Source organism: Pieris brassicae, chromosome 10 (genome assembly GCF_905147105.1).
Source record: "Pieris brassicae chromosome 10, ilPieBrab1.1, whole genome shotgun sequence".
NCBI lineage: Eukaryota > Metazoa > Arthropoda > Insecta > Lepidoptera > Pieridae > Pieris > Pieris brassicae.
Genome location: NC_059674.1, coordinates 14,680,010 through 14,693,679, shown reverse-complemented (window position 1 = coordinate 14,693,679; position 13,670 = coordinate 14,680,010). Strand labels below are relative to the sequence as shown.

At 32.4% G+C, this 13,670-nt stretch overlaps 2 protein-coding genes across 2 annotated transcripts; one reads left to right on the top strand and one right to left on the bottom strand.

Moving 5' to 3' along the window:
- The first annotated feature begins 287 nt into the window (after positions 1-287).
- LOC123714839 (casein kinase I) lies at positions 288-7,510 on the top strand. Its single transcript, XM_045669429.1, has 9 exons — positions 288-389; positions 487-652; positions 1,040-1,150; positions 1,487-1,679; positions 3,544-3,686; positions 4,553-4,755; positions 5,493-5,661; positions 6,723-6,791; positions 7,268-7,510. Exons 2-9 carry the CDS (start codon positions 568-570, stop codon positions 7,330-7,332), a joined length of 1,038 nt encoding a protein of 345 aa, XP_045525385.1. The 5' UTR covers positions 288-389; positions 487-567; the 3' UTR covers positions 7,333-7,510.
- A 3,235-nt stretch (positions 7,511-10,745) lies between these two features.
- Positions 10,746-13,264, bottom strand: LOC123714840 (L-xylulose reductase-like). Its single transcript, XM_045669431.1, has 5 exons — positions 13,089-13,264; positions 12,562-12,814; positions 11,622-11,736; positions 11,021-11,223; positions 10,746-10,876 (listed from the first exon to the last, which is right to left on the bottom strand). Exons 1-5 carry the CDS (start codon positions 13,138-13,140, stop codon positions 10,765-10,767), a joined length of 735 nt encoding a protein of 244 aa, XP_045525387.1. The 5' UTR covers positions 13,141-13,264; the 3' UTR covers positions 10,746-10,764.
- Between the last annotated feature and the right edge of the window lie 406 nt (positions 13,265-13,670).

The following is a 13,670-nucleotide window of genomic DNA, read 5'->3' as shown; positions in this document are numbered from 1 at the left end:
CCCGTTTTTCTTAATAAAATTTAAAACGTTGAATAACTTCAAGGTGCAACATATTATTTGGTGTTTATTAAATAAAGTATTTTACTATACTTGAATTATTAACTACATAAAAAAATTACATAAAATATTTTAGACATTTAAATCTTATGCATTTACATACATATTTACGATTGATAGCAATAGAGTATACGCACTAAATAGAGTATAGATTATATTTAGCCTGTGGATTGAGCAGAGAGCAGATAACCTAAGAACAAAGACCAAAATTCCAATGACCAATCCTGTCATTTTGATTTTATGAACAAAATTGTAATAGGATTCTAAATTCGTTGGATGCGTTTAATAAAACCTAAAAAAATAGTTTAAAAGTTTCATTTTCAGTGAAAAAGGTCAATATATCGATTATTATAACAGTATATTTTACTTAACGTGGTATATGAGATAATCTTATTAAAGTTTTTACGATAATTAATGATATTCCTTTAGGTGGTAAGATCTGCGTCTATCTCAAACATGGCCGATCAGTAATGAAACCGTGGTCAGTGTTATTTTACTAAGTTCAAAGTTATGCAGAAAATGGAGCTGCGAGTTGGAAATAAGTATCGATTGGGCCGTAAAATTGGGTCTGGATCCTTTGGAGACATTTATCTTGGTATGTGATCCTTGAAAATTATAGTAAACAAAGAAAGGAATAATTGTAGGCCAGCTGTATTTTTTTTGTTTCGAACGAAATTGGTATTTTAAAGCAGGACAAGCTTTTGTGTATTTCTTGTCTATAATTTGCTTAAACTACAAAAGTAAGTAAAAAAATAAACCTGTCCATGTGATGATGGTTTTGGAAAGATTTTACTTAATTAGTCATGGTTCGACTTTACTATCTTATATCTATGTTGATTAATACCTAATATAAGTAAATATAATTTGAACTCATTGCAAGTCTCACAATAGTTTTTGTATAAATCATAAAGCAAGGACAAACATTTCCTAACCTTATTTTTTCTTAAAGTGTGTAACTTGATTAAGTTTCTTATTGTTATAGGCACAAACATTGTAACCAGAGAGGAGGTAGCAATAAAATTAGAATGTATAAAGACAAGACATCCACAGTTACACATAGAGAGTAAATTTTATAAACTTATGAGAGGAGGCAGTAAGTAAAAAAAAAATATTTTATTGTTTAATTCTTTTAAATCATACTCTAAGTGTATCTGTTTTGTTTATATATATATATATAAGCAAAACTGCACTGCAGCTAGATATTGATATACATTATAATTAAACATAAATCAGTTTCGTTTATGGTTTATGTTTCATCTAAACTACAGATGCTATCAAATAAGATCTTAACAGTCCTACTCTATTAGGGATTATTCCCATTCCCAATTACAATATTAATTAAATATATTTTAAAATTTAGTGATAAAAATAGATATTAAGATATATGGATAAAAGAAGTGTGTATACTAATCTTAATTTAATTCACCAGTTGGTATTCCTGCAATAAAATGGTGTGGCTCAGAAGGAGATTACAATGTGATGGTGATGGAACTACTAGGCCCATCTTTAGAAGATTTATTTAACTTCTGTTCACGCCGTTTCTCCCTGAAGACTGTTCTGTTACTTGCTGATCAACTTATTACTCGCATAGAAGATATCCACTATAGGAATTTTATTCATAGGTTAGTCACTAAATAAGAATTAATGCATACTATAATAGTTTCGAATTTATATAAAGAAGAAGCATAATTAACCTACAACATGTTTCTTAATATTTTATTTTGCATTCAGACACGTTATAACATGTATGCTTTACAAAAAGCATTTGATTGTTTAAGTTATACTCCATAGCACAGGATCACATTTGCAATGTAGAGAATTACTGTTTATGAAGTAAAATCCCAATAAGCCTACTTCTGTTATAAAAATACTACAAAGTTATTTTCTTAATACACTGAGATTAAAATGCATTATTGTTTTTACCTTGAATATTACTAATTTCCTTTTAATCTTTTATTACTTATCTATGTAATTTCAACAGTCTTTCCCTGTTAGTTTACATCATAAAATGTATGGACTAAATTTAAGTCAGGACATGACATGTTCTATATGTGTAAAGATTATTGCATTACCTATATGCAGCAAGTGTAAATCATTAAAGAATTAAGATTGCCTTAGAAGATTATAAGCAAGCAAGGTTATAATGTTTAGGTTTAGTTGACCTCAATTGCAATAAGTGTTAAGAAAATTCTGTAAAAGAAACATAATTTTTCAATGGCCAGTTATAACAGAACAAGCTTACTTAATGGGTATGAAATTGAATATAGATTAATAATAGGTTCTTTGAGTTCTATGAGAATCTATTATAATAAATATGTTTTTTATATTATTAATTACTATTTTAACAAATACCTTTAAATAATTAAATATATACTCATGAGAACTGTGATCACTTCAATAGTATGAAAGATCAGTTCAGATCAGTGATATAGATTATGGCTATTTTCATACATGAAAATGAGTTTGTATGTAATTTACCTTGGTAACCAATACAACCAACAATTACTCAAGTGTTTTATCATGGCTCAATACAAAATGCTAAGTTTGTGATACATCTAGAAAATAATATCTATTTCACTGTACTTTCAGCGTTCATAGAAATAAAATAAAATGTAATAATGCTAGTGACTTATATTAAACAATCACTTGCCTAGGTCAGGACATAAGTTTAGATAACCTGTTGACCATATTCGTCATTATATTGTGTAATTTACATCATATAATATTTATCATACAACTTGTGCCTTATGCAGTTTTTATGGTAAAGTTGAAGGTCTTAATCACAAAATATTAGACATGTTTTGATTTGGCAAATGATAGTTAAATTTCAACAATCTCCCAACGGTATTTACACAATTCTCAATTATTGATAATTTTTAATGAGAATAGTTGACTAGTCAAAACATCCTCATACTCATAGCAATCTTGAATACCTGTCACATCATATCTCAAAATGCAGCAGTAACCACAGTGATTTCTCAAAAATTTGGTAAAAGTTTCAAAGTGTATTTTTCTATTTATTTAAATTCTAAATTCTTTTTGTTCCTCTAAACACATTGCTCTGTGTATGTACTGTAACTGAGAAAAGGGCCTTATCTTTGAAACATACAATTAATGGTCAATACATCATTAATCTTATTTCAATTTTATAATCAGAGATATATGTGTTCATTGAAGCTGCAACACAAACATTGTTATAACTGATAACACTTCTTCTATGATACTCTGTACACCAAAGCTTTATCATATATATATGGACTGTGTTGAGCAAATGCACTGCTTTTAATACAGCTCCATATGATGGCAACAGTCGTCACAATAGTGAAATTGAAATATATATATATTTATGAGACATACAAGTGGCCTAAATACTGACTACATGGTAATGTGAGCCTCTGCCCTATGAAATGCCTTTCTTATCATGAAATCTCCAATCTGATTTTTGAGAAAAATAATCATGTTAATTATTTAAATATATTTTTACAGAGACATCAAACCTGACAACTTTTTAATGGGACTCGGTAAAAAGGGCAACTTAGTGTACATAATAGATTTTGGCTTAGCGAAGAGATACAAGGATCCACGCACCAACCAACATATACCGTACAGAGAAAACAAAAACTTGACAGGTATGATTTTACATCATTATGATGTTTTGCTACTAAGTTGCTGTATGTCTGATAAACACTAGATAATTTATTATTATTATATTATACAAAAGCACAGATTTTTCACAATTTGACAGAATTTAAATGAGTAGTGCGTGGTTTGATCTGCGTGTCCAAGGATTGTGGTATATTGAGTGTTCTCAAGCTTGTTTCCCTAAAAGTTATTAATAATCCATTATCATTAACAAAAATTACTACTAAATAAATTAAATAATAAATGTAAATACAACCATAGTATATTAAAAATGTTTGTCAACGCAAGATGGATACACTTTTTGGTGTAAAAATAATGATAAAAAAAGAGACACAAAAATGTCTACCTTAATTTATTTATGAATAATGCACATCACATTGATTATTTGATTTTAATTTAATTACTATTTTAAATTAAAATTATAGTCAAGACGAATCACATATTAGTTATATATGAGAACAGTGTTGGCCTAATGGCTTCAGAGCATGACTATTATCACTGAGGTCGTAGGTTCGATCTCCAGAGTTGCACCAATAGACTTTCTGAGTTGTGTACTCATTTAACATTAGCTCGAACGGTGAAAAAAACCGGATTGCCCATATACCCGAAAAGCCGAGAGCGTGTTTCAAGCTTATCGCTTATTTGCCTTTAATGTAACAAATGAAACAGATGCGGAAACCTGAGGCCCAGACTTAAAAAGGTTAGAGAGCGACTTGTATTTTTTTTCTATGTATGCGAAGAAGATGTACGTACGTACGTGTATGTTCTTACAACAGTGGATAGTTTGCCTGTTGAGTTATGTTTGGGAAATAGTGGCTCAATGTTTCTGAATGTTCCCATTGACTTATTTCAGGAACGGCTAGATACGCGTCGATAAATACCCATCTCGGTATAGAGCAGTCCCGGCGTGATGACCTGGAATCCCTGGGCTACGTTCTAATGTACTTCAACCGCGGCAGCCTTCCCTGGCAGGGTCTGAAGGCGGCCACAAAACGGCAGAAGTACGAGAGGATATCCGAGAAGAAGCTGTCTACTCCCTTCGACGAGCTTTGCAAAGTGAGTATTTGCTTAGTAATTGTATGTTAGTTTTTTAACTAAAATAGTCAACTTAAAATAATTGTATTTTTTTCCGTTAAATTTTCTCAAATCTTATATATTGTTTTAGTTAATTTTAAGCATATTTGTACTACAAGCTTTAAAGCAACTGTAGCCTAATTAAAAATGTATTTATTTAATAAGCACATATTTAGTTTTGTTATGTATAATATGTTTACGGCAACATCTATTTTTAGGTTATGATTTTATTTTTATATGACAGTGGAGAGTAAAGTGTAGTTTTCGGAGAAATTTCTTTAAACCTATGGCTAAGGTTACCGATATTTATGTTGTTTTGGTGCAATAGTATAGACACTTGCACATTTTTGAATGAAACTGCATAAATTTATAATATAATTGTAATTAGGCCATAGGTAGAAAACCATTTGGGTTTAATATTTATTATCAGCCCGTATGTTATTCCTCTTCCTAATTCGATGTCGTTAAGTTTTGATTAATCATTATCATTATTGCATAAGTTTCGCGCTATTGCACTTAAAACTATTTTATATATATTTGTTTAAATCCGTTGAAAAACTGTTTTCTTTAAATATATTTGTTTTCTATTATTAAGGTTGCCTAGAAGAGATCGCTTAATAGCGGTAAGGCCACACGGTGTCCTATGTAATGTTTTATTATTGTTTTTAGTGTTATTACCTATAATATAGTGTGAATAAATAAATGATTAATTGTTAAAGAACCATCCGGTGGAATTTCAACTGTACTTGAAGTATTGTCGGCGGCTGCGGTTCGAAGAGCGACCGGATTATGGGCACCTGCGAAAGCTCTTCCGTACATTGTTTCATCGGCAAGGATTCACCTATGATTACGTCTTTGACTGGAATATGCTCAAATTCGGTCCGCCAGGTAAATATAAATAGATAAAAAGATAAATAAATTTCACCATACGGTTGTGGATTTATCTAGGTTAAATTAAGATTATAGATATTATACAATATATCCTCTCTTTGAAGGCACTCTCCTTAAAGCCTCAGCTAACATTGGAATATTGGGCGTTGACATGTCGAATGAAGTCCAGTTTCGGGGTCATTTGGAAGGGAAGGCTAAATTAGCCTCCAAAAAGCTTGGTGTGCTCAGCAAGGCGAGACGGTACTTCATTCCGGGCTACCGCTAGCAACTCTTTAAAGCGAAAATTCGGCCCCACATGGAATACTGTTCTCACGTCTGGGCGGTAGCTCCCCAGAACCAGCTCCTTCCATTTGACCGTTTTCAACGAAGAGCGATTCGAATCGTCGACGACCAATGACTTTCCGTGCGGCTTGATCCCTTGGTGTTGCGTAGAGATGTTGGGTCCCTCTGCATCTTCTACCGCATTTACCATGGGGAGTGTTCAGAAGAGTTGTTCGGTCTAATACCCGCAGCTGAGTTTCATTGTCGGACGTCAAGGCAAAATACAAAATACCATCCGTATCACCTCGACGTCCGCCGTTCCACAACTGAGCGTTTTTCAAGGCAATTTTTGCCGCGCACTACCGCTATGTGGAACCAGCTGCCCACTGAAGTATTTCCGAACCAATTCGACTTAGGTCCTTCAAGAAAAGAGCTTACCAATTATTGAAAGGCGGGCAACGCACTTGCGAGCCTTCTGGTAATGTCCATGGTCGGTGGTATCGCTTAACATCAGGTGAGCCTCCTGCCTGTTTGCCTGCTATTACATAAAAAAGAAAATATAATAAACGATGGTTTCAACTATTCGTATACGTCAATTCATTAATTTAATTTTCAATAATTATATATATAATTCAATACCTCTTCTGTTTTAATTTGTCTTTGAATTAAAAAAATAAATAAATAATATATTTTTTGAAAATATATACATGGGGACCATAAAGTTTAGTAGCGATACGTCTGTCTTTTTACAAGACGTTAATATACTATGTAATTTTGATAAATTAAAATTATTTCAGCAGTTGGCAATACTCGCACTAACCAGCCTCCGAAAGGTCATCGTGATCAGAACCAAAAACAAGAAACCAGTGAGTAGCATTATTACTAAAAATTACTTAACTAGCTCTTTATGGGATTTGCATAAGTTTAGAAATGATGACACTATTAAGACAATAGAAATCAAAATATTTTACGGCACGACTGCATTCAAAAAGTAATATTAAAAAAGCTATGTTATATTTCACTGTGTAAATTTACATCTAACTACATATTAGATATTACCTAAAAAAACGTTTTCCATATCATTCAAAGTTCTCTGTTAACAGAGTTTAAGGGCTTATTTATTTATTTCGTACTTCTTTAGCTAACATTGTCTATAATAAAAATTATACTAAGATTGCCAAAGATGGAATATACAATATATATAAAAAGGTACAAACATTTACTAAAGCAAAACCTCAATAGTGGGTCATGCTTGTCGAAAAGAGATTTTGTTTGAAGCCTCAGCTCATGGAATAATAGATTTAACGGTCCGGCCACATGTTAATTAACTAATTTTATCCAGGTACGGCTGGACCTGCCGCTCCGCAGCCGAGCACTACGGTGGCAGCGGTTTCAGAGTGGCGGTGAGGAAGCTCGCACAAACGGCCGCGTAACACCTAGGCGACATTCCTATTATCGGATGGCCGATCGGGACGCGAAAGTCGCTCGTTTCGCTAATAATACACGTATAAACGGTGCTAATTCTGATGTATTCACGTAACTAAATATATATTGATTATTCCTACATACAAAACATTGGTACTAATCATGTTTTAGTGCATTGCTTTTGTAGAACATAAATAGGTAGGTGTGTGTTTAAATCTCATCAGAATTACCACAGTAATACAGCAATTGCGACTAGTCGTGAATAACGCGACCGCGACTTGTATCCGTGAGTAGGAAGGGGCAACATATCACCACTCACGTCCCTGTGACAGAATGTACGTTCATAGATTTTGTACTTGTAAATTATTGAATTCATAGGCTAATGGCGTGCCGCCACGAAATATTGTACTTTATGCTCAGTTATATTTAGATGTTTTATTATAAGTTGTAATGCATTTATTTTTTGATGGCCTACGATGTGTGTGCAATATAGCTATTCGTCTTCCATGTGTTAGCTTTGGAACTCGTGTGAGTTGATATTGAATAAGCTTAAAAATAAAAAATAAATGCTGAAATTTCAATTTTTTAACTGTTAGTACAAGGATATATTGCATTCATTGAAAAACGCAAATCATTTTGTTGCGATTATTTTTTTACCAAATTTGCTTTTAATCATTTTACTGTTAGAGCAACTTATGTCTAATACTATTTATCGAAACTTTGTCTTTAATTATACATATTTGAAACGTATTATACGATCTAAATTGTTTGCTGTTAATTCAATTTCAACTCATACAAAGGCCTGCTTAAATGATCCAGCCACTGCCATAGGTTAACGTAGAAAGGTTAAATTTAACATAGTTAAAATTATTGATCTCCAGAATGTTTATTCGTGAGTTCTAAAAGATGAAACGTTTAAATTGTGCGTTATTTCTTATGACAGCGTATAGTTAAATATCAAAAAGGCCTTATTTAATAGAAAACGCATATACGGTTCTAGAATATGGATTCTAGACTGTTGTATATGTATCAACTGGAATGCGTTAACTAATTTAAAGGCTAAAAATTTCTATAAAAATCCTTTGACAGTTCATATTGTCAATCTACGAGCCGTAGGAATTGCAATTAGTATGTCTGATATAGCATACAGTGCACTACTGATTAAAGATTATGCCCTGCAGTGGAAGGCGGGCATTAAAGTTCAAAACTTACACCTTTTAAAAATCAAATGGATGATTAATTAATTTCTTTTGCAGAATTATTTTTTTTTTGTTTAATTTCATTTACCGCATAGCTGTATTTATTTTCTGATTTTTTAAAAAAATATCAGCGCATACAAAAGTTACATAACATCTCTTATCAATATATAAAGTGGAGCCATGAAGGTGAAAATGTGCTGAAAATAAAGGACAATTAATTTCTTCAAGAAGGGCCTGTTAGTCCATCGTAGTTTTGTACATATTCGTGCATTGATTTAAGTTATTAAAGTAATTTCTAATGATGGCTGGATGTATATATTAGGTAATTTCTTTCACGATTATTCATCTTTTGATCCGAATTATTTGTTTAGTAGTACCTATACATCTTATATGACTGAGAATCGAGTTCAATTATGTAAATAATTAGTGTTTTGTTACAATGAGGTTCGCATAGGATTAATCCTCGTATATTCCATAAGGATTTAGTTATAACAATGATATTTACATAGATTCAACATCGAAATAACTGCTAATGTAGGTTTTGGGATATTCTGTTCTAAATTCTTGTTTTAATACTCCGCACTTAATATTAAATTGTAATAATGGAATCGATAACATTAAATTTATTTAACAAAATCCGTTCCAAAACGTTTCCTTCGTGTGCCAATTTAACAGTATTGGCGGTAACTGATTAACTACCTATGTATAGCCTTTTATATCCAAATGTACGTTAATGATATTGTTTTACTAAATTAAAATAAGCCTTGTTTATACGTTATGATAAGTAAAACTTGAGTGATTTCTTCTTAGGATTGTTCTCTAAAGCGACAAATCTCTGAAAGCATAATCAGAGTAACGGATGATTATTGATGGGTGCGTATACGCGGAGGCGTATACGTACTACGAGCGTACGTACCAGTCAGGTGTACATTGAATAAGCTTTGGCAAACAAGTTGTATAGCTTGACACTTGAATGCTCTAGCCTCAAGTTTGTGTACACCTGCGCATACACACCGAAAACATTTAAACTAATGTCGTTTCGACTTCTTGCAATCGACGGTCATTTGTATAATACTTATGCAAATTTGTCACCACGTTTTAGAACTGTTCGAAGTATTGCTGTGATTGACATTCACCAGTTTGTGCAATTGAAGGTAATGGTAAAAGTTTTGCCATTTTTGTCATGTTATAAATGTTACATATATGAATGAAAATAACCGTTATGGATGAAGATTTCCTGATCAATTGGTAATAATACTTGTTCAACAAAATTTTATTAGTCCAAATTATATTTAGTATTATAATGTGACTAGCTTCAAGTGTATGTTACGGCCGATGTATCTCTTATGAGATTCTTTGCACGGTGAGTTTTACTAACAATATTCACGTCGAATGTGACCTCTACAAAAAAAATAGGTTACTAAATTAACTTGGATCGTTCAGACAGGTACACCTTTGAGTGACGCGTTCTGCGTGTACAATCCGAACGTCTCGAGATTCGGACTAGCTTTGAACACTCAAATGTCGAGAAACTATGATTTGACTTATGTCAAACGTAGTTTAAAGTTCGAGTCCGTTTGAAACGCGGATGAAATTTCGTGTTCATTTGTGAACGCTTGTATGCGAGACATGAAAGCTTTTTAAAATGTCCGCTAACTAATTAAAGACTAAACTTAACTGTATATAATAATTATAAGATAGTTAAGCCAAAACACTGTTTTTTATAATCCTAGGTAATTTTAATAACTGTTGTAGTGATAAAGTCATTATTTGACATATTTTTATTGCATATTCATTTTCTGTAGCCGATCTTTGTGTGAAGCATAACTTAAACTTATCTTATGTATTTCAAATAAAATATTTTCAGATATCCTATATAAAAACCTATCGAAGTAGATGTTAAGCATAATAGAAGCTTCGTAAACTATTTCTTCGGTTGATGTTGCAAAGTCGATTTCTTTTTGATTTTCATGTTAGAATTAATGTGCTAAGCTTTGATGTGAATTTTGATAGGGATAAAGCATTTCTTAATAGTTTTCATAATGATAAATTATAGGCCCGAAAGGTACGGTTGCATTTTGTGAAGGGGTTGTCAGCTTAGCATATTATTATGCTTTCGATATTAAAATCTATTATTATGCTTGCATTGTTTTCAACGTCCAGTATGTATTGATTCCTTTAGCACAATAAAGTGGATAAAAGAATGTGTATTTATTTATGTTGCCAGAAAACCCCCGTCAACAGGTAAATGGACACCGTTTATCATGCTTGATTTGTCGCTGAGAAGGAAAACAATGGCGTTTACTGCTTCTTGTACTTCTCCAAACCTATAAAATAACCAATTACATTGATTATAATATTGAAAAAAGGTTTAATAAGACTTAACTGGATTACTTAATGTGTATGCAATCCTGCATTTTAACATGGAGTGTAACTCCTCAATAATAATTAGTAAAATAATGTTACTGTACCTGCCCAAAGGTATTTTAGAAAGCATAGTTTGTGCTTTCTCGGGATCAGCCCAAGCTCTTCTCCCCAAATCTGTCATTATCACAGTTGGATTGATAGTATTTACTCGAATACCATGGGGTCCTAGTTCCAATGCCATCACACGAGTCATTGCATCCAAAGCACCTTTAGATGTGCAATAGGCCAAGTGATCCTTCAATGCTGCCTAAATCAATTAAAATATTATTTAGTTCGTATTACGGTATGACTGCGAATCGGACATCTATTTTTCATCCCCCTAAATGCTAAAGATGGTTTTTTAATACCCCAAAATTTTTGTTTTCATTCTTTTATACAATACCATACAAAAATACATACAACACTTAATTGTCTTTGTTAATTAATAACTTATGACAAACTCTGAGGTATAGATAAAAATTCACAGAAAACCCTATAAAGTTTTCATCCTGTAAAGCGAACAGTCTCTGGGGTAGCGTAGCAAACGTTCCATGGTGGTATGTACTAAAAAGGTAGGCTTAGTAAAATCATCAAAGTTCGCGGGGGTAGCAGCCAATGAAATATAAAAATGTTGTCTTTGAAATTAATTCATTAAAAAATACTTACTTTTGATCCTTGCGAGGAAATGTTAACAATCGAACCGGTAATTTCATTATCAATCATTTTCCTGGCAACAATTTGGGATATGTTTACTATAGCCCTAACGTTTACTTGCATTGTTCTGTAAAAACATTTTTTTCTGCTATTACATTTATCTTTATACCAACATTAGGTATCAAAGGCGAAATCACGGTACTTTTCAATTATTTTCATAATTATATTAAAATTAACAGCTGGGTGGACCCTAGGTTCAAAGGTAAAATAGGAAAATCTATTGTAACATTATTGAAAACAAATAAAGGCTACAAATAATGGACACATGAAATTGTGATGGCAGTGGGCGAAAGATGGCTGGAGTCAGTATAGAAAATTCTGGTTGTCCTTAGATAAGGCTATTACCTATGGTTCGCCGTGGCTCCATACATTTTATTTAATGTTTTAGTTAAGTTTGTATTTTTTATGGAGTTTAATATGATATATATATATATATATCTATATAATGGCAAACACTTGCCTACCAGCCCATCACCTGCATTAGCAATTTACAATTAAAGAAACGTATTTATGTGGTCAGTTAAGGCTCGTACCAGTTACGACTTATGTCTATTATTTTGCTTTAAATTTGCCTTGAGGGAATACTAATTTAAGTAGTGTCAGCCTACGATTTTAAACCCTTAGGCCATGCGAGTCCCGGCAATTTGTCGATGGAGGATTTATTTTAGTCAATTGAAGACTTCCTTATAATGTGAAATAAATCTTAGGCCTAAAAGGCAATGTGTTTTCAGGAGGACAGATCCGTGATCACCTTGCTTATAATAATGATGAGAGAAATAGAAACCAGTGGGCTCCATGGAGGAATAGTGACTTGAGAGTGAGTTATATTAGACTTTTTGTCGATCCACTTTTATATTTAAAGTAAATGCGGCTTATAGGATTCAAAACTTACTGGTCAAAAATATCCGGGGAGCAATCTAGAACTGGTTGATTCTGTATAAATCCCGCACAGTTTACCAAACCATGAAAAATTCCAAGCGATTCGACAATTTCTCGAGTTGTATCCCAATCTCGTAGATCGACACATGCTATTTCGATTGAAGGGTATTCATTTTTTAATTTTTGTAGGTTTTCTTCTTGATGCGAGATAGCAACTACTGTTGCTCCAAGTCTCCAAAGTTCGATGACTGTACCACGACCGATGCCTGAAGTTTGTTTGTTTAGTGATGGTTTGCATCTCAATAATAACTTTTTTCTTAATAATTAAAAATCATTGAGTTCAGTAGTATAAATAAACTTAACTTTTGAATCTAATTAATCTCCGCGATCTTCTCTAAACCAAGTGGTAAGAAATGTCAGTAGAAAAAATCGTTTAATTGTGGTTCAAAACCTATATAACATTTGATTTGTCTGATATTGTCAATACAAAACTAGTCCATAAATTTAATATGATTTTGGGTAACCAAGTATTAGTCTTACCTGAACATCCACCGGTCACTAATATCCTTTTATTTTCGAAGTATTTAGCCATTGTCGCTCTGCAGTAAAATGTTCAAATTGATTTGACCTTACGTAAGCTTATCTTCAAGAAGTTTATTATTTAATAACAAAGAAGATAACATGTAGATATATTATCGAGTATATGGATAATTTAATACAAATATAATGTTTAAACAGTAAACAATTATTTTGAACTATCCGTACGCGTGTTCTGTTGTAAATAAAATGTGTATAAAAATGTCTCAATAAAAAGTGTGACGCATTTATCTTTTATTAAATGTTATTTTATTTTTGGACGTAGTCGTCTGTCACAGTTATACACTTTTATATTAACCAAGGCTTAAATTATGTACATAAAAAAACTTCTTCCCTCTGACTCAAAAACCTTAAATCGCGGCGACAATCTTCAAATTTTTGGCCACTGAAATGTTCCTTTTACTTTGGAAACAGGTAGAAATCATAATCACAATAGTTAGGTCCGGTGAATATGAAGGATGTCCATCAACTCGAAGACTCTTCTTCTTGAAGGACAGCCATCGTAACTCTGGATTAGCGCGCGGA